At 41.2% G+C, this 20,292-nt stretch overlaps 1 protein-coding gene across 4 annotated transcripts in view; it reads left to right on the top strand.

Moving 5' to 3' along the window:
• The window catches only part of UTRN (utrophin), a 1,497,630-nt gene that overhangs the window by 1,172,856 nt on the left and 304,482 nt on the right, over positions 1–20,292 (top strand). For all 4 annotated transcript variants that reach the window (XM_086927281.1, XM_086927282.1, XM_086927283.1 and 1 more), the window contains 2 exons: positions 3,209–3,270; positions 8,007–8,081. In XM_086927281.1, the coding sequence (XP_086783407.1) occupies positions 3,209–3,270; positions 8,007–8,081 (137 nt within the window). The remainder of the gene's footprint in view (positions 1–3,208; positions 3,271–8,006; positions 8,082–20,292) is intronic.

Raw genomic sequence — 20,292 nt, 5'->3', positions numbered from 1 at the left:
CCCACGTCAAGGGCATCATTGCCTATAACCACACCCCACTATAGCAGATGTACCACACTATGTTTTCGTTTACTCCCCTCTTTACCCTAACACTAGTAATCTCTATTAAACCTTTCCTAAAACTATCTAAATTCCAGAAATTAAAAAAATCCTTCGAAAATTGCCTATTAATGTCTGTGGCTATCACTATCAGATCTCCTTACTGGCTATTTGCATTAGGGCGATACAGGAGGACGTTTTTAGCAGTATCCTGAAGCCAACTCTCATCCTTGGCATTAAAAGAAGCTGAAAGAGATCCAGTCAGGGGAGCATGTGGGACTTCCCATTGAGGGCTGTCCCAAATGTCAAATTTGTGTTACACATACAAACACAGGGTTTACTTGTAACCTTTGTTTCCATCAAAGTAAAACTCAAGAGATCAGATTAACTTAATTCATGCCCCTTTTCTTCATTTCTGGAAAAAGCAGTTCTCAATGGATAAAAATCTTAATGCTTTGTTTTTGAGTCGCATACATGATGGCATGATATGCTGCAGCGGTGGGTATGGGAGAACAGTGTACCTGTCCATTGATTTTTGGAAAGCAATTCTAGTCCTGACTGTGACCTGATCCATTTATACAGCAGTGTCATAGTTCCTTTCTATAGCTACTACTCTCCTGACCTCCCCGCTGAATATTACATGGACTTTTCATTTGAATAATTCACATTAAACATATGTTCTGGGGCTAACCAAGTATAATCTCGAGTCCTCATCATCAACTATCTAAAATGTGTAGAACTGCTTAATTAAAAAAATGAAATATGCCAAGCCAAGTCACTTTCACACCTAGATGTGTTTTTGCCTACGCCGGCCTAGCTGTAGGGAGGCAGGAGGGTTTGTCTGTAGAGGCACTGCTGTTTTTGAAGATAGAAATTATTCAGCAACTAACTGTTTATACTGTGGTGAGGGTGTCAATTCTAATTAACACTACACACCAACACCTTTTAATGGCACCACCTACTATCCTGAGTTAAGGTCATATTCAAAGGGTAATTAGTAATGGCTGCTGTGTAAAACTGTGAGGATGATATTTGCACCGGTTAATATGGTGTTCTCCTCTCCATTATTCATTAACATGGCTTCACACTTGTATCCCATACTGTGTTAGCAAGAACATATCATCTCAGCAGAGTTGATGTACTTCAAGTACTCGACACACAAAAAAGTTTAGATAGGGTCGGAGGCCAAAATGTAAAGACTGACTGGAATACGTAGCCCCAAACTAACATGTAAATACAAAATATATACCAGCGTCTAAAGAGTAGAGAAAGAAGGGAAATACTCAACAAAGCCCAAGATACAGAGGAATAACCTACAATGTATGTGTATGGATTCCCATCACTCACCAAGCCTGGTGATTAGCTTCATCATTTGGGTATCCTTTTGTAAAAGCTTACATTCTTGCTCTTTAAATATCAGAGCTCTAGGATGTCAAAAGGTATGGTTACCAAGATGAGCAGAATGTGAATAATAGAGTGTATGGGACAAATATGAAAGTGCAGTGCAAATGTGAAGTGAATAGTAAAAATCGATGCGTAGACAGACTGTTAATTTTATTAGTGTCTGTCACGATCAAAGGTTAAAACAAGAGAAAACAGGACCAGTTTTAACAAATAGCTGTCCTCAATAGAAGTGGTCAACATGTTTCAGCACTCATCGGTAAAAGTAACCCATGTGCTTTCATCAGGACCTCTATAAATAATAAAGCTACTGCTGTGAGTTTAAATCCAAAATTACTTAAACAAAAAAAGGATATGATGTGAGTATGACATCTCACAATTCACAATTCCTCATGGACTCACCAATGATGTGTAAAAAATGAAAAAGTGACATAATATACAAATGTATCTTAGGATAGAGTGAATGGGAAGACTCTATCCTAAGATACATTTGTATATTATTTCACCTTTTTAGTAACCATACCTTTTGACATCCTAGAGCTCTGATATTTAAAGAGCAAGAATGTCAGCTTTTACCAAAGGATACCCAAATGATGAAGCTAATCACCAGGCTTGGTGAGTGATGGGAATCCATACACATAAATTGTAGGTTATTCCTCTGTATCTTGGGCTTTGTTGAGTATTTCCCTTCTTTCTCTACTCTTTAGACACTGGTATATATTTTGTATTTACACGTACTTCAAGTACTCTCCAGAAATCGTTACTATATAAGATTATTCTTGATGCAAACTTGTTTTTGCACAAACTATCAGGTAAAGATCGATTGGCACATGGCTTTTTTACATACTATAATGTGCTAATAATGGATAGATGAATCAAATGGAGAGCAACATAGTGGTCACAGTTAATTACTACGGATGTACATTTTATTTAAGTAAATATCATTTAAGCAGTTAAAATGTTATAACTGAAAAGTTCAACCAATTTCTTCCCTTTGCCTTGTGTATTCATTGCCTGGCATTTCATAGAGATTTTTAAGTATCATCGCCCATCCCTTAATCATACCCTTCTTGGGTCACAAGCATTAGAAGTAAACAGAAGTGTTTAGAATTTACATCTGAAGACTATCCTTGTGGAGAAATTGATCACAGTAGCCCATTGGGTAAAAGGTCATTTGTAAAATGTGTGTTTTTACAATAATTCCTTTCCCCCATAGCAGCAAATTGTTGAGCTAGTAAGAGTTTATTGTGTATGTATGTACATATACTATTCTTCCTGTGCCACATATGCTAATTTTGTCATGATAGTCAACCAGTGCCAATGACTACATTGGTCCATACGTAAATCCTCATATTGCTGCAAATTAATATATTTGTGGTCACCCTTTTGAAAACTATTTTGCAGAGATCTTTTCATTGTGTCTTCTACTGCAGTTGTAACAAATCAGCAGAAGTTGGAATTGTTTTATATATTACTTTAATTAAATGTAAATAATAGATGCATGCTTTTTTCTACAGTATTCATTGTTTTTAGGACTTTAAGTCTACAAGTGCATATGTGATTTGGCTAGTTTTAAGTTATAGCTGTCTTAAACATTTTGATTCCTAATGCAATGAGTATTGTCAAAATGAATTGCAATTGTTTATATATGTTTTGCTGTGTGTTTCTGGAGTACATTGGTAGTAATTAAATGTTCAGTTTTCTTATTGACCCCTCATTCGTTTAGCTTTATCAAACCTAACGCACTGCCTTTCTCCTTATCTTTCAGTCACCAGACACAAACAACATGTTGGGACCATCCCAAGATGACTGAACTTTTCCAGTCCCTTGGTGAGTTATTGTTCCATCTTAATGTCTCAGTGCATCAGTTCCCCAGTTATGTTTGTCATATTGACCCCAATCCAGGGCTGAATTGTTCTGTATTACTCTCCAATACCACTACTGTAAGCACCACAACAGCTCGCCTCTTTAAAATTATTAACAGAATTGTCAACGTTTTACTATTTTACATATTGATATGTGTCATCAAAGTGATTGAAACATTACTTTATGACAGTTACTCTGTTTTAAAAAAAGGCAGGATACAGTTGTACTTATAACAGGCCTTAAGGGCATCTTCCTATGACCACCAATTTGTAGTAATGTATTTTTTCGTGTTAATGATTTAAAATTCGTTTGGAAACTTTCCTCAACACTGCAGGAACTGTCTCTTGCTCTCCAACTTTATTCATCTTTTGGCTCTTACTGCAGCTAAGAATATGGTTTCTATTCATGTTGTTTTCTGATTTTTTAAGATGCTACTCTTGTCTGTTTCTGCCCACTACTTTCAGATGCCCTTGCTTCTCACCCATTTCAATCAGTTCCTCAGAAATATCCCAACGTTATTGGACTAATTGATTAATTGATTTTTATTTGTTTCAATTAATAAAAACTGTTATAATAACCGTACAAAGTATGACCTCTCAAAAAAAATCTTACTTGATCATACTTAAAACATCAACGTACCATTTAGTTGAGATGATTTCAAAATAGTACTACTAAGCAAGATAAGATAAAACTGTTAAAATCAGATGTATAGTCCACAATGTTTAACTCTTGGTGTGCCTTTGGGCCAAGGCTGGACTTTCGCTTAGGAGTCCTTGGAGTTGACATGCAAATTTTGATAGCCTTGCCAGTTCCATTGCGATCTCCAAATTAAAAAGAAGTTCTACTGCTTCTGAGCAAGTCTGAGTGCCATACTTTAAAAAGAGTGGTTTTAGTAAAGTGCAACATGCATACATCAAGTTTGGGCAGATGCAGACAAGATGGGCCAAAGTTTCCTCATACGGGTGGCATAGTCTGCGGAAGGTCACCATCTTGAGGGATTTCCAGCGGGAGTCTATATCTTTTATTGGCAGAATCATGAGTCTGACTGACAAGATTTGTTTTAAAATTGATTTGTTTTGTGCAAAGTTTAGAAATGGCTGGCTCAGTTTGGCCTTGTGGGAGCTAATTCGGACCCAGATGTTACTTTCAGCAGTTTCTATTAGTCCTAGGTCTTCTGGCATAGATAAAAGTCTTACTTGTTCCTTTAATGTATATTTTTTAGTATTCCCCACTGAAGGATTAAATGTCCCCAACTGGACATATCAAGGTTATTGTAGTACAGGCGGTCGATAAACAATCTGCCCTGGGGTATTTGTCTCTTGTAAAGAGTTCTTTCAAGATTGCTTTCATAGTGTTAGGAGCAGCTAAACATATTCCTCGATAGTATCAGATAATAGATGCCCAGTTTTGATAGGACTGTTTGCTTAGGCCAAACACCAGCCGTACCAAAGTATTCTGTGTGTGTGCAGGATTTTGGAAAATCTGTTTGAAAGCACAGCATTGGGCAGACTCCATAATATTCACCATTGATCTGGGAAATACTAATTGCCTATAGGAATTTGAGGGTAGTAGCTTAGCTTTTATTACCTTTCGGATTGACTCAGTGGATGGGATATACAGTTTGGAGTTATGTTTGCACAAGGCGTACGTCACTGCCTTAGCTTTTTCTTCCATAGAGGAAATGTGTTTGGTGGGCTTGTCATTAGACCCCCAGATTGTTGTATTTAGATGTGGTAGTTATTTTTAGGTTGCCCAATCCCCAGTGATGTTTGAGTTTGTTGACATGCTTTCTAGAGATCACTACCTTTATTTTATTGGCATTGGCTGCTAGTTGGTTGGCGTTGTTGTAGGTGCTTAGTTCGTTCAATGCTTTTTGCAGCCCCATCTTTGTGTGGTTCAGTAATACCATAATGTGTGTGTAGTGCATTAAAAACAATCTAGACTCCCAATTTGGGGTGCTAGCAGGTTGGCTGTTGATATTGAATTACCCAGGTCTGCCGTATAAAGGTTCAAAACTAGAAACGCCAAGACGCAGAATTGTTTAAGCCCTTGGTCTGTGAACACCTTCTTTGTCACTGTGTTTTGCGTTAGTTTGACACATAACCATGTTTTGGTGTAAAGAGCAATAATGGATCTCAGCAGCATCCTTGGGATCCCCCAGTTTTGTTGTTGCAAAAGTGAGTTCCTGTTGATGCATTCAAACAGGTGAAGAGAGGGCGCTTTATTATGTGGGTGGCCATTCGATCAGGTAAGGCTAAAACATTGCCCAATGATGAGGCTCTCGCCCTAAAACCTGATTGGTACGCTGGTAGCATACCTTCATTAGTGATCCAATGTTGTAATTCCTGTCGGAGGAGACTTGCATATGCCTTTGTTTCAATGTCCAACACAGCTATCATCCTGTTGTTAGCAGGATCTGTGGTGTCACCTTTTTGTGCATAGGTTGTAATAGAGAATCTTTCCTGTCTAAGGGGATTGTGGTGTTAATTATGCTGAACTGGTATGACGGAGTAAGTATAGTTGCCCAGAGCTCCCAATTCTCTTTAAATAGTTTCCCTGATAAACTGCTTGGACCTGGGGCTCTGTTGCTTCTGATGTTCTTTAGAATTGATAGCATGTGGTTGGCACATCATGAAAATTGCTTGCATCTTCACTGGTTATTTGCCTTGCCCCGGTTTTCGCTTCAGTGACATTCTGTTGGCTGTTGCTTACTAATAATGATCGATTGTCTGGAACGTTTCCAGTGGTCCGCTTGTAGTACAGTGTTTTTATGTGGTTGATCCATCAATGACTTGAGACTCTGTTTCGTCAGTCATGGCCGTGCCCAGCGGGTGTGTTGATATATTGCCAACATTTGTATTGTCTACTTGTATTTAGAAGGCTATAGACATGTAATCATTGGGATTCTTAATGTTGTTTTTTAAAAGTCCATATATTTTTCTTGTGTGTGGTTCTGGCTGAAATCCACTTGTGATGCGACGCTTCATCGCCCAAGCATTTCTGGTAGCAATTTGCCTGTCTCATGGCTTTCTTACTTTGCTATATTTTGATGCAGTGGAGTTGATGTCTGCAGCATGCCCTTTCTTTGGATCCCAACTGAGAGTTTAGTGGGTTGCCGATTATTATGTGGTACAGCTCTGATGCCATATTTGGACATTTTAGAAATAGGCTCTCCTTTGTATAACTGCTGTTAGCTGTCAGCCAATCGTTTTTCCCAGCTGCCAACCCAGATATATCAGTTTTGTTCCACTTTAGTTATCGCAATAACGTGTATTACTTCCCTGTTACATGACGCCAGGAGGGTTATTCTCTTAGGGCTTCAAACCTATAAAGAGGTCACAGTGAGCAGAGGGAGGTGGTCACTGGTCTGTTGCTTTGGTTTTGAGAACTTGACCACTTATTCGTAAACAAGATTGCTCATAAAGACATGGGCATTAGTTGGGCAACATGTGCTTTACTCTGTCGCAGATGTCATCTTGTACAGACCTCAATCGGTGGGCTTTTTGGAAATGAATTCAGCATTTCGCCAGCTTGATCCCTGGGTAGAATAGATTCTCTTGCCAGGTTTAAGTGTTAAGTGTAAGTGCCATTATTATCCCGCAATTTGTATAGTTGCCGAGTAGTTCTTCTAGCGTTTTAACTAGTTCCCCCATCTTGCTGTCTCAGGGGCTGGCCTTACAATTGAAGTACACATTTAACAGTCAAATTGCTATTGGGGACCCATTCATTTTCAGGCCTTGCAGGTGCACGGCCTGAACCATATCTGTACTTCCTGGGGATTTTGATGCAAGTAGTATTGCGCAGAGGCTTACATAAATAGTATAATCGGCCAGATGGCACTCCAAATTATACATTTTTGCTGGGTGTTGAAACTCCTCAAATCCTGGGATTAACAGTGATGTCAGTAACTAAGTTTCCTAGAGGCTATTGCCCATAGACAATATTGGACTGTAAGATAAATCTGCTCTGTCAAGTCTGGTGCTGGTCTGGGACAAAGGAAGCAAGTCTTGCCATGTTGGGCTTCAGACCGGCAGAAGCCCTGTCCCAGGATTCCCTTTTACTGAAATTATGTTTCTCTTGTACATTGTAACTCTCACACTGTTTCAGCATTGTGGTTTATGATACTCTGTGTTAGTGGGGATTCAATTTAGATGCTGTATCCAATTAAGGTGCATAATTTGGAAACTAGATTCTTTTAGTTACTGCTACACCACACAATGGTATAACACTCTCCAGGTGTGACAATATCAGTTTTACAGCTCTTATAAAAAAGTGTAACTAGTTTAAAATTGAAATGTAATATCATGACAACATACTTAAAAATTATGGAAATGTATAAATCTGCTATTTTATAGGATAACAGAATTGCATGAAATACTAAAGCTCTTTATCCGAGCTAGTTGTACTTCTAATAACTTTATACATAAAGATATTGTATTCTCTGCATTGATTTTTCATCTCATTATAATACACGTATTAGTGCTAATTTCTTGTAATTGATGATTCATTGGAAATGTTACTGCTTCTTGCACTAAGAATGAATCTAGAAGAACAAGTTGAGACTAACAGTACAGTGCCTAGCTCTGAACCATCTTATTGTGTGGTTCCTGGGATCCCTACTAATAATCCTCTTGTGAAAACATAGCATGTGATCCACTGCTTTTAATACTAGTGATCTGTGTTTTGCTCTTGTTTTTTAGCTGATTTGAATAACGTCCGCTTCTCTGCCTACCGGACGGCCATGAAAATTAGAAGACTTCAGAAAGCTCTGTGCTGTAAGTTGCATGTGGTACTAGCTGTTTTCGGTAAAAGGTAGCCTTTGAGCATCCTAAAGCAGTTGGGAGTCATGATTATTTCTGTTACTATTTTTGGTTTACTTAACACATAGCAGAGATCACAAACTATATGAAGGGTGATGAGCATACAGTGAAAGGCATGTGCATAGAGAAATCTCATAGTGTGTCAGGGCCACTTATTGTTTTTGTTTCACGCTAATACACGTACACCTTAGCAGTTTGTTGTGTGAAACAAAAATGAGTGAAGGGCGGGCAACAAAAAAAACCCATGATTTCCACTAAGTATTTATGTTTTTGCACATCTGTCCCCGCAAGCAGATACACTGAAAGCAAAGCAAATCACCACCAGGCAAGAAAGCATCTCTAATTACAGCGAGCTGTTCTCCAATAGGGCAGCGATGACCAGTTTCTTCGCTAACCTGGCAGGCTGGCTTTACAGCCTACACGAGGCTCTATTTATCCTGCTAACTACACTTTTACAGATAAGGTTGAAGGTTTAGAGGTCTGTATTAATTGATGTTAGAAACTGAGTTTCTGATTGGCAGAGATAAGCATCCTGTCCAAGCAGGAACTGCAATACTAGTCAGAGTAAATGACAACACCCCTAAATTATCCCGTGCTCACCCCTGGGCGCTTGGCACACAGCAGTCAGGCTGAACTTACGAGGCAATGTGTGAAGTATTTGTGCAACACTTCACACAGTAATACGGTGAAAACAACATAAAAAGACTTCACACCAGGTTAGAATAATATAACTCAATGATATAAATAAAATAGGACTAAAATGACAAAAATCCAACAGTAGAAGTTGAGCTATGAGATTAAGAATAAATGTAAAATAGGGCTCAGCAATAAGCACTTAAATAGGTTATTTGGTCACGCTGGACCGGACCAAAGTCAAAATTTCAGGCCATCAGCTATGCAGTGCGGGCAGACATAGGGACCCACTTGGGCCAGTTGAACCAAAGTAACTTGATCCAGGATGCGTTGAGGAAGATGCGAGGTGCAGCTGAAGTAATATGTCAGTTTCAAGCCACCCAGTGGACGAGATACATCAATCTTCTCCACGCAACTGCAGCGATGCGTTGGTTCAGAATGCGATGCGTGAATTCTGAAGGCAATGTGCTGGTTCCAAAAGAGATTTTCCGGGTTCACTCCATGCAACGACAAGGATATGCTGGTTCCAGCTCACGCAAAAGTGAAGATGCGCAGGTTCCAGTGAATATACATGGGTTCTGGATGCAGAAGCACCTTAGGCCTCACTTCCAAGGTTCCAGGATTGGGTTGGCCACACTTGGGAGGGCAGACTCACAGCTTGTAGATTCCAGATGCAGATGCAGGTAGTTGAAGTATTTGATATTGTTGGGATTTAGAACAGAACGCAAGGCAGCAAGCCCTTGGAGTCTTTTTGGGTTCAGGTGATGCAGGTCCAGTCCTCAACCAGGCAGGAGAACAGTATGCAGCAGGACAGCTCAGCAAGGCAATAGTCCAGCAGAGTGGCCGTCCTTTCAGCAGCACAGCAGTTCTTCCTCCTGGCAGAGTGGTCACAGGTCAGGAGTGTACTGAAGTCCTGGTGTCAGAGGTCCAGTACTTTTACCCAGTTGTGCCTTTGAAGTGGGGGAAACTTCAAAGAAAGCTTTGAAGTGTGCAGAGTTCCTCCCTTCCTGTCCTGTCTCCAGACTCACTGCAGGGGAGTATGAAGCACTTTGTGTATGGCCAGGACAGAGACTATTCAGGTGTGAGGCTGTGCTCAGCTCCTCCCTCCTATCACTCAGATGGCTCATCAAATCACACCTAAGCTTCCTTTGTGTGTGGCTGTCTTGTGGGAATACACAAAGCCCAGCTGTCGCCCAGCCAAGACTGAAGAGAGACAGGCAGCAGGGACCAAATGTCTAAAGTAAGTAAATGCCACCTTTCTAGAAGTGGCATTTGCTAACCTGTTACTTGAAATGCAATTTCACCATGTGCTGTGATTTTAAATTGTGATCCCATTGACACCAAACTTGAAAATTATATCTCTTCACAATTGGGAATTATACTTAAAAGATTTAATAAGGCAATCACAATGTTAATCTATGTGAGAGATAGGCCTTGCAGTAGTAAGAAATGAAATGGGATTTTGCCACCGACAAGACATGTAAAAATTACAAGTACATACCCATCCCCTCAAATACATTGCACCCTCCCCTGTGTGCCATACAGGTCCTACCGTAGGGGTGAAATAGGTATAAAGAGGGAAGGTTTAGGCCTGGCAAGTGTTTTATTTTGCCAGGTCGAAGTAGCAGTGTAAATAACACATACAGGCTCCCCAATGATAGGCCTTAGCCATGGTCAGAGAGCTTCTTAAGTGGGTGACGCAATCAGTTCTTCAAGCCCACTAGTAGCATTTAATTTACAGGCCCAGGGCACATTCAGTGAACTTTACTAGGGACTTACAAATAAATTAAATATGACAGTTAGGGTTAAGCCAATATTTCCATGTATAGGGAAGAGAGCAGAAGCACTTTAGCACTGGTCAGCAGGGATAAAGTGTGAAGAGTCTTAAAACCAGCAAAAACAAAGTCAGAAAAATGGAGAAAGGCAGGCACAAATTTGGGGAAAGACCACCCTAAGGCTGTCAGGTCAAACAGTCGACCTTTCTGACATTCAGAGCTTGAATTTCCAGATGTTATTCTGTCTTACTTTGGCAGCCATTGGAGGTATGTTGTTTTCCTGCTGTGTTGTCTACCTGCAGTTTATTTTTGTTCTTTAAGTATCATTGTAGAAGTTCAAAGAAGGTACGGGACTAACTACCCCAAATAGGCTACCTCCAGTAGATGCAGGAATGTATTGAGTCATTTTATGCCATACATAAGCCTATACCTAAGTACCTAATTAGAATTTACACTATTCATGGCTGATTTTGAGCTACCTACTGCAAAGGGATTTAATTGCACAAGTTCTTTCAAGTGTCCACAGTTTAAATAAGGAATACTTCCGTTAGTAAAAATGTATAGCTGTTAATCACCCTCATTTACTGTCTTTTTTGCATTTATGCTTCTATTTTTGACAAAAAACATTGTTTATTTTTCTGTGTTTAATGCTCGTCTCCTTAGATATTTTGGAGGGATGATATTCACATACACAGAACTCACTCAGAGATTTATAATGGTGTTAAAAATACTGGATACAGGAGATATACTGGTCTTTAAATCCATGTGTAAATGCTTATGGCTGCAAGTGAAGTGGTGCTTTTCCATTTGACTTTAGAAACATAGTTTTTAACCCCAGAAAGTGCCTTTGGTGGCATTTCCTGAAAGCATGTCATACTTTTCTTAAGGCTGCAAGTTTTCTAAAATTGTGAGATATAAGAGAGGCTTCAGGAGTCCCGCCGTGTTGGAGGTTTTCCATTAACTTACTAAGTCATGGTTGCCATTACAAAACGACAGATGTACAACTACAAAAAATAAAATGTAGATAGAGGTGGAATATGTAACAATGTGTCCCACTGAATAAGGATGGACAGTGAAAGTGCCCGAATGCCCTTCTGTGACAGCAGGGGACAGGGGAACAAATGTTGGTACTTTCTTGAGTCTCTCTCTCAATATACACAAGGAATATCCATGGATATCCTTATGGAATTAAATTTGACATTAAATATTTGTATTGGATCCAGGTGACTGTTCTCATGGCAAAATGGTACACATCTCTCTGAAAGACTACACACTTGATTAGGTGTGTATGGTTTCTGATGCACATTGGGGCGATAGAGCCTTCAGCACACAATTAGCCGTACTATGAAAAACTAATATATTGGGTACTGCAGTGTAAACTACACATCTTACATTCTGCCAAAGGCATGTTCTTTTTTTTTGTTTTTATCATAATTTGATCTGGCTAGACTGTTTGGTACTTTGTTGTCTTGTAATTTGAACCCCCTTAACTTACTTTCCTTTATTGATGATAATAATAATAACAATAATAATGATAAGGACATTTATAAAGCGCGTCAATTAGCCTTAGGTGTCCTGGCGCTAACTAGATCCTCTGAAACTGCCGGTGGAACCAACAAAATTAGAAGGACCAGCACATTGTGAAAAGAGCCAAGTTTTTAGCCCTTGTCTAAAGGACAGGAGATCCATAATGTTTCTTAACTGAAATAGCAAATCATTCCAGGTTTTTGCTGCACAGTGAACAAACCTTTTACCACCCCATTGGGCTTTTTTTATACGCAGCACTAAAACCAGCTTGGCTCCTTTGGACCTCAATGTTCTTTCAGGAATATACCACTGGAATCTTTAAGCATTTTATATCAAGTAGCTGGTTCTTATAGGTTTGACGCCAAGGAAGACCGCTTCTCTGCTGTTCCTTTGGAAATGATAGCTCCAAAAGAATATGTGACAGGCACAACTGCAGTTTAGGGATAGACAATATAATATTATTAATAATAATAACAAATATTATGATTATAATTGAGATTTTAAGCTAGAACCCAGAACAGATTTCTCTATTCCCAGACAAACAATGGCACCAAAAGGGGCAATTGTCAAGGAATACAGCACGGCTCCTTAAAGTGAGGTCATGGTCCCTGCTGTATATGATTTGCCATTGCGGATCCCCTTAACAACTTTAATTTCCTAATAGACTTTCCTCTCCCTTCACTCACTTTTGACCATGTCATTTAGTATTGTTCTTGGCCAATTCACGCACATTTGGGGCAAAGAAGTAACTGATTTGTTCAACCATTTTTGTAACACCCTGAAGCCTGAAATAACTATATGAAAATGTCAATAACTGACTTATTACATTTCTAGGCAACTGTACTAAATAGATAAGATAACGTAGAAACTCTGCTATAATAACTTGCCACATTAGAGTTGTGAAGTCAAAATGACTGCCACATCAGCATACAGTGTAGAGGGCAAGTCACAGAGAAGATTTACTACTGCTCTTTAAAAAAGTAACGGACTATCTAGCCTTTTTTCCTCTGGACTATTCTACTCTCGGAAATAATAATCCTTAGAGTATAAGGAGACATTTATGGTTACCGGATTTTTTTCCTTATTTTGCACTGGTAGAGTTCTTTAGATGAACTCAGAAATCCTCTTATATGTTACAGCACATTATGAGCTAAATGTGTTTTTGGACATGACATACATTAAAATGCTTCTATGTGTTTTTGCAAAATATGACAGGCTACAAGTTGACATTATTTTAACATAACATATTCTGCATTTATTCTACATTTTTGCAAACATACTATCTCCTTCAAACGAAGCAGCAAGACATCACTCATTTAAAGGGTTTTTTGTAAAATGTGTGACCAAATATTAAATGGAATAAAATACCCTTTCCCATATTTTAAAAGGGTATTGCAAGTCCTCTTGGAGTCACATGGCTTGAGGAATCTGCCTTCAGACTTATTTTTGTATTAGGTGATAAAACTGCTTGGTCACTTACAATATAGTTATAATGCATGGTAGGGGTCATTTATCTCATATAATAGGTTTCCTATATCGCTGTGGCCTTGTTTACACATTGGCTCTATAGTTCCAAGGGGAATACAACTGTAGCAATTCTAGGTGACCTGGAATTACCTCACCTGGGTTTAACGGTCGTTGAAATACAGGGCCAGTTTTACTGTGTGTTTAATCATCCCCAGTAAAACTACCGGGCTGAGGCAAAGAGCGAAGGCAAAGACCCAGCCCAGCCCAAAACCCCTTCACAGGACGGAGGAATAAGCAGCATTACCCAGCCATTTCAGTCTTCCCTGCCCAACGCAAAGCCCTCCTGAAAACTTACTGCACAACTGACCCACTGTGGCTTCTGCTCTGAGCAGGAGATCAAAGTGAGTGGAGAAGTGCCTGGAACAGAGAAAAATCCTGCAGCTTTGATTCAGTAATTCCCGGTTAAACAGGTAATTCCTCATTCCAGGGATCTCCGCTCAGAATGCCAGGATCCTGAATTGGCGATATGAGCTGGAATCGATAACTCGTGCCATGTTGTCTCCCGCCCTTAACTCTGGCTGAGACTTTTAATGCTACCCTGCTGCTTGTCTACTGTCAATCAATTCCATAGCTTTTTATTGTTCATATTAGCGATTTGATGTGTTAAGGAATGCTGTCAATCATTTGTGGTTTTAATGTATGTGCCTTCTGAAAAACACTTTTTATTTCTGCATTTGTGTTTCAATAAGAGTGGATTTAGACTTGACTCCGTTCTCCTGATCTCATGCCTCTAGGGTAGTTGACAGCGTAGATTTGCTCGTCTTCAGCTTACTGCGGATCACCACCAGGCGAGAACTTATTTGTAATTTGATATTGGATTTTGTTGTTGTTGGTATCTAGCAAGCAAACGGCGGCACACTTACTGGTGGCGCATTAGCGTCTGAATTACTCTGGATTTTCTGTGCTTACTCTGTGTACCTAACTTCTCTGCGCAGCCAGCAATTCACATGCTGTCTTGGAAGCAGAATTGATTTCTGGACTTGCAGAACACATTTTTTAATTTGGATTTTGCTGGCTGCATTAAAACATCAATTTTCAATCTGATGGACAACCGTCACACAGCAGCACTGCTGATTTGTCTGTGGGATTAGTGCTATCCAACTATGATAAAGCCTCAAGAGGAAGCGCTACAGCTCCTCCTTTGCCTTTCCTTTGCCCGCCTAATGTTTAGTCATGGTTTTTAGCTCCGGCTAAGCATGAAGTTGGTGTGTTCTGCTGTTGCTGCAAAAAGCTTTTTATCACACTTGTGAACTTTGCGGAAAGATGATGCTCAGCAAACATATCTCTTGTGGTGAGTGATGTAGTACGCACGGGCATCTCCAGGCTGACACTGTAGACAGGCCATGGCGCTACTTCTGAACGTCATTTCTAGGGGTCTGTTTCCTCATGAATTTTTGTGCTATTTTTTTGGGTTGATTACGTTTTCCATAGGTCTAAAGCTTAGAATATTTTGAAGCCCTTTTTTTTCGGGGGCAGAGAGAGGATATATATGTATTTTTTTTTTAAAGCAACATGAAAACATAATTTTTTCTGGAAAACGCATTGTAAATTGCCCAAGTAACAAGTTAGGTGACAGGATACATAGGGCCGGACTGGGAACGCAGACCAGGCCTGGCAAATACTTCAGACCGGCCACAGGAGGGGGTGGGGAGGAATTTTTGTGGGAAACACCACTGCTGTTTTTGTTATGGCTGCAAAACCAGCCCCCATTGGTCCAAATCCGTCCTCCACCCTTCCGGCCCACCAGGAATGCTCCTGGTGCCCACTATGGCCAGCCTGGCCTCGAGGATACAGCAGGTACTGAGGAGAGCTCCTTCACCCTGATATGTATAATAGTTCATAGGTAGATACCAGTGACCTCACATCTGCTCTGCTACCCCTTCCCAGTACAGGATAAAATGTGTTCACAGAGGATGTGCTAAACGGGACAAAAAAGACCACAGCCATTTCCGTCCAGGACAGAAACTTTTCCACCATTCCAACTGCAGTGGTGTAGCATGAATGTAGCTTCCATCTAGAGAAGCAGAGAGCATCACTGGTGACACAGTGGTTGGCATGGTTACCTTAACTTTCATCGGAGCATTTTAAGTTCACCTGCGTCTTGCTCGTTCCTCCTCCTACAGAACGGAGTAGATCAGAAAGGCTGAGCTTTTGGAGTCAATCCTGGTAAAGCGCTCAGTGAAGGTTCTTGCTTCTTCCAGGAGCCCTCTCACTTCCAAGCCAATAAGCTTAAAATACTACTCAATAATCTTCATTACCCTAAATTCATGTCTTCTTCAACACAATCCTAGATTTACTTCTCTCTTTGAGCATGTCCTGGAGCTGACCTCAAGTGGTCCTTTGTCTGTAGCAAACAGAAGGACAATATATTTCACGCAGGCAGGAAGGCAAGGAGCCACTAATAGAGGGGAGATAGTTTTAATTGGAATTAAGTTACACAATTTTGCCTCCTGCTTAAGGCAAAGCTTTACTTCATTAGGACTGTTAGGAAGAAGACAATTGAGGAGATAGTGGGGTTGAGCAACAAGTCTGACTCCTCATTTCCACTGCAGTCTACCCTGACTTCACACAAGAATCTAACTTCTCAGAAAGAGGCGCCACAAAAGCATGTGACTAAAGTATTTGCTTCAGTTTTGGTTTGATATTGTTTTTCAAGCAAATTGCGCCTGTTGGAATACCTTGGTAATTTAGGTCATGGGTATTATGTCCCATCACCATCTATTTTAGTGCTTCGAGTCAGAGGAGAAACCTAGGCATCCCTGCTGTTCATCCGAGGACAATGCAGAGCATGATGTCACATGGGAATGTGTAGAGCAAATCGCTTTAGAATCATATAGACAAGTCATATTTTACTAGTACAAATTAGAGACAGGCAAACCACCTATTTCATAGAGGAAGTCAAACCAGGGGCCTTGTGTGGTTGTATTCAGCATTCTGTCCATCATCTGTTCTTTTTGGTTTTGTCGCCCTAAATTTGAATGGTGTGCCCAGACGTGGGTCCCGTGATTACTGCGCCACTGGATTCAAGCTAGCTTGACTGATGAGGGATGTATGACATTAAATTGCATGCTTTTACCCCGCATGCTTTTACATCGCAAGTTTTACAACGCAGGCCTTTACAACGCATAGTGTTGAGGGGTGCTGGATAGTAAATAGTTTAATTTACTATTCCAACTCCAGTCCCCGTGGATAGTAGGGAAGGTGTTGGATAGTAAATTAAATCTATTCCCTATCCTAGAGCGCCCCACAGCGCAATGCGTTGTAATGGTTTGCGTTGTAAAAGTTGCGATGTAAAGGCACTGCGTGGTAAAAGTTGCGTTGTAAAGGATGTTTCCCCTGATGAGGGGTAATACCCCGAAATCGGTCCAAATATGCTTGTTTCCGGTCCAGGGAGGACCTGGCTTGGCAGTTCCAGCTGTACTGTTCCCATGAGGACCAGTGTCAAGACTGATTTGCATATGGCTGGTTCCAAACTGGGATGGTGTGGTGAGCAAAAAAAAAATGGATTAAACCCAGATCTGTTGTTCAGCATCCCGCCTATCATCTGTTCTTGTGCCTGTAAGAGCCAAAGCCCAAGTTGAACTTTGGAAAAAAGCACCATTGAATTCACTCAGTAAGTGAATATAAAAATATGACAAGAAATTATATTAAATACCATATACATTAATTAGTCCATAGCTACAGACAGCTTTAACTGCTTGCAAGAACTATTGTTTCCCAAAAATACTTGCAGTGGGGTCTGAGCTAGCCCCATGGTCATGATTGGATAGTGTTGTTGCCTTTTCTCACTTACTGGCAACTGATGACTTTTCTCCCTATTTTTGTGTTTGTCCCACCCAGGAACATTTTTATCTTGTAGGGTTTTGATTGGGTTAGGTATCCTTCCACTATAGATGTCAGAACTTGCTCCATTGCTGTGCTTGTGAGGGACTAATTCCATCTCTCTCTTCCACACTTCATGCTCTTTCCCACCCAGCTTCCTTGTTTTCCTTTTTAAATCGATTTTTCCTTTTTAGGTTTTGCCTGGCGAAAGCTGCGCTTTCTGCGCAGCTTTTTCGCGCAGGCGAAAACCTGATGAGAACTGTAGTGTAGCTTGGTTCGGCCCTCGTCATTGATTGGCTGGCTCCGTAAACGGAGCCTTGCCATTGGACGAGGGGCCTGTCCGTCAATGCCGGACCAGACACGGGGGCGTTCCCGAGATTCTTTGGCTTTTGCCGACGTCACGCGACGCCGGGAACGCCCCCGTGTCTGGTCCGGCATTGCCGGCACGCAGTATGTAGCTCACCTTTTTTGAGCCCTTGTGCGGCTGCTGACAGGCAGCTCGTGTACTTTCTCCTCCCCTCTGGGATTCTGGAAACGTAAATTGGCAGTGAGAGAAGCCCCGGCCTGAGAGTGAGCTCTCTGACTTGGTGCCTGCGGAGTGGAGGAGCCCGGAAACAGCTCGCGCCGGCCGGGTCTTGCAAAGCCTCGTCTCCACCGTGCTCAGCTTCATGCCTGGGATGTCGTCGTAGGGAAGCTTTCTGCCACGTGCCATTCTCTCTCGCGATCCCTACAGCTCGCGCCGGCCGGGTCTTGCAAAGCCTCGTCTCCACCGTGCTCAGCTTCATGCCTGGGATGTCGTCGTAGGGAAGCTTTCTGCCACGTGCCATTCTCTCTCGCGATCCCTGCGTGACGGAGCCGCCTCTTGCAGCCATGGTGGGCTGCTGCGCCGCCCCAGCGCCGGAAAGTACTGCAGGTATTTATGGGTTTATTAAACGATCTTTTCTGGACAGTCTTGTGTTTAACGTTTGTGGTGCATTGCATTTATAGCATTCAAGCCCCATCGTTCTGGTTGGAGTACTGAACGGCATTCTCTATGGACGTGAATGTTTCCTTTAACCTGAGTCTCCGCATTTCTACCGCAACTTCCCGCCACCATCTCAGCAGAGATTCGAAAGCGCACTGAAGCGTCCCCTCTCCGTTTCTCTTTCGGTGCATTGGAATCTCACCGCCCCGTTCTTCTGCCTATCGTCTTTACCTCTCGCCGCTTTCTGCCTTGTCAGGGCTTAAGGTGCTTCTAAATCGCCTCCGAGGCGCTGTATTAAACTATAACCCCCAGAGAGCCGCTTATTTCCAAGTTACGGTAAAACACACATTTCACTATCGGCGTGACACCGCGTTTATCTTTACTGTCCATCTGCACAGAATGAGGAAGTTAGATGTTAGTCCCAAAATACTGCATGTGCGTGGTGGCGCCTGAGGGCGAGGAGAGGGAGGGACCCTGGGGGAGAAAGACAACAAGAATCAGAAGAGTGCCACCAGGGTAGTTCAACGAAGGGAACTTCTTTTCAGAATTCCCACTCTGCCGCCAGCAACTACCTTTTCTTTGCAGCTTCCTTATTGGGTTCGGTAAACATCTGTCTTTTCTCGTCACTGTTCGTTTCCGGGTGGTTAGTTTTCGCAAGAGTCATTTTCCCCTCTCAATGTAATCCCGTAATATTATTTTGGAGCCGTGAAAGGTGCCCAGATGGCACTGTAAGAGCACTATATGTTATTTGTCTGTCTAATCTGCAAATCCGTTTAGCCGTGGGAACGTGTCCAATGTGACACCTTCCCCTATGTAAATGGACAAAAAGTTTGTTTTGAAGTAGTGGTCTAGAGAAGGGCAATACCAACCCTTAAATTAAAAAAATAACTTAAAAAATAATCTTTAATGCAGACGTTTTTCTTTGAAGAAAAATGAGCTGCATTAAAAAAAACATACTGTGGTGCTCTGCTGACATGCTGATGCCACGATCCTTGTGTTGGCATCTAATTAGAGTGAGTTGCAATTTGCAACCTACCTCATGAATATTGATGAGGTAGGTCGAATTGTGACCAACTATAAATGATGTTTTTTGTAACAGGACTATTAGCGCATAGGTTGGTTCCCAAATTTAAAATTGCGACCGCTTTTTGTGAATCTGTTCTTTGTACATCTGACCTAGAATCCTGCAGCCAGAGTGTGATGATCTTACAATAAAATTTTAACTTATATCCGATTGCATCCTGCTACTTTTAGCACTCCGTCTATAATGGGAGAAGTAAAACTACAAGAAGCAGGTTGCAAATGAGTGCACTTTTAAAGGCCATGACTGGCTGTACATATCACACCTGTCAGGCGTTAACTTAAAAATCTCGACAATTACAGGAAAGGGGGCAAACCAATGTTTGAAAGTGGACAATAGAACCTTCCAAATAAGTTGATTGCATTGTGAAGCCGCACTGCTTAGAGTAAATGTTCACAAATAGATTCTGCTCTAAAGTTAGACGTATTTGTAGTGCTTAATGTGTGCTGGTGGTTTCAGGTGGTGGGCAGGGCCACCCATTTTTAGGTTTCCGCTGCAAAAAGCTGCGCAAGCAGCTTTTGCAGGAGAAATCTATTGAGTTACAGTATGTGACTCTGGAACCCGCCCTCTGTTTCATTGGCTAGCTCCATAAATGGAGGCTAGCCATTGGAACAGAGAGGCGTCCGTCATGGCCGGACCAGATTCGAGCCATTTATTTATCTGTTTCCAAAATCAACACATAAATACAAATGTTGTCATTTACAATGCCAATAGCTCTAACTTTTCCAAAGGCGAAACCATTGCATTGTAAATGCTTGTTTACCTTTTTTCCTTTGGTGAGCGGCCTTCTTGAAATGATTTTCAGACTATTCCAAAGTGACCACCCAGACACATGCT

The sequence above is a fragment of the Lissotriton vulgaris genome, chromosome 6 (assembly GCF_964263255.1).
Source record: "Lissotriton vulgaris chromosome 6, aLisVul1.2, whole genome shotgun sequence".
In the NCBI taxonomy this organism is placed as follows: Eukaryota; Metazoa; Chordata; class Amphibia; order Caudata; family Salamandridae; genus Lissotriton; species Lissotriton vulgaris.
This window is presented reverse-complemented; position numbering and strand designations above follow the sequence as displayed.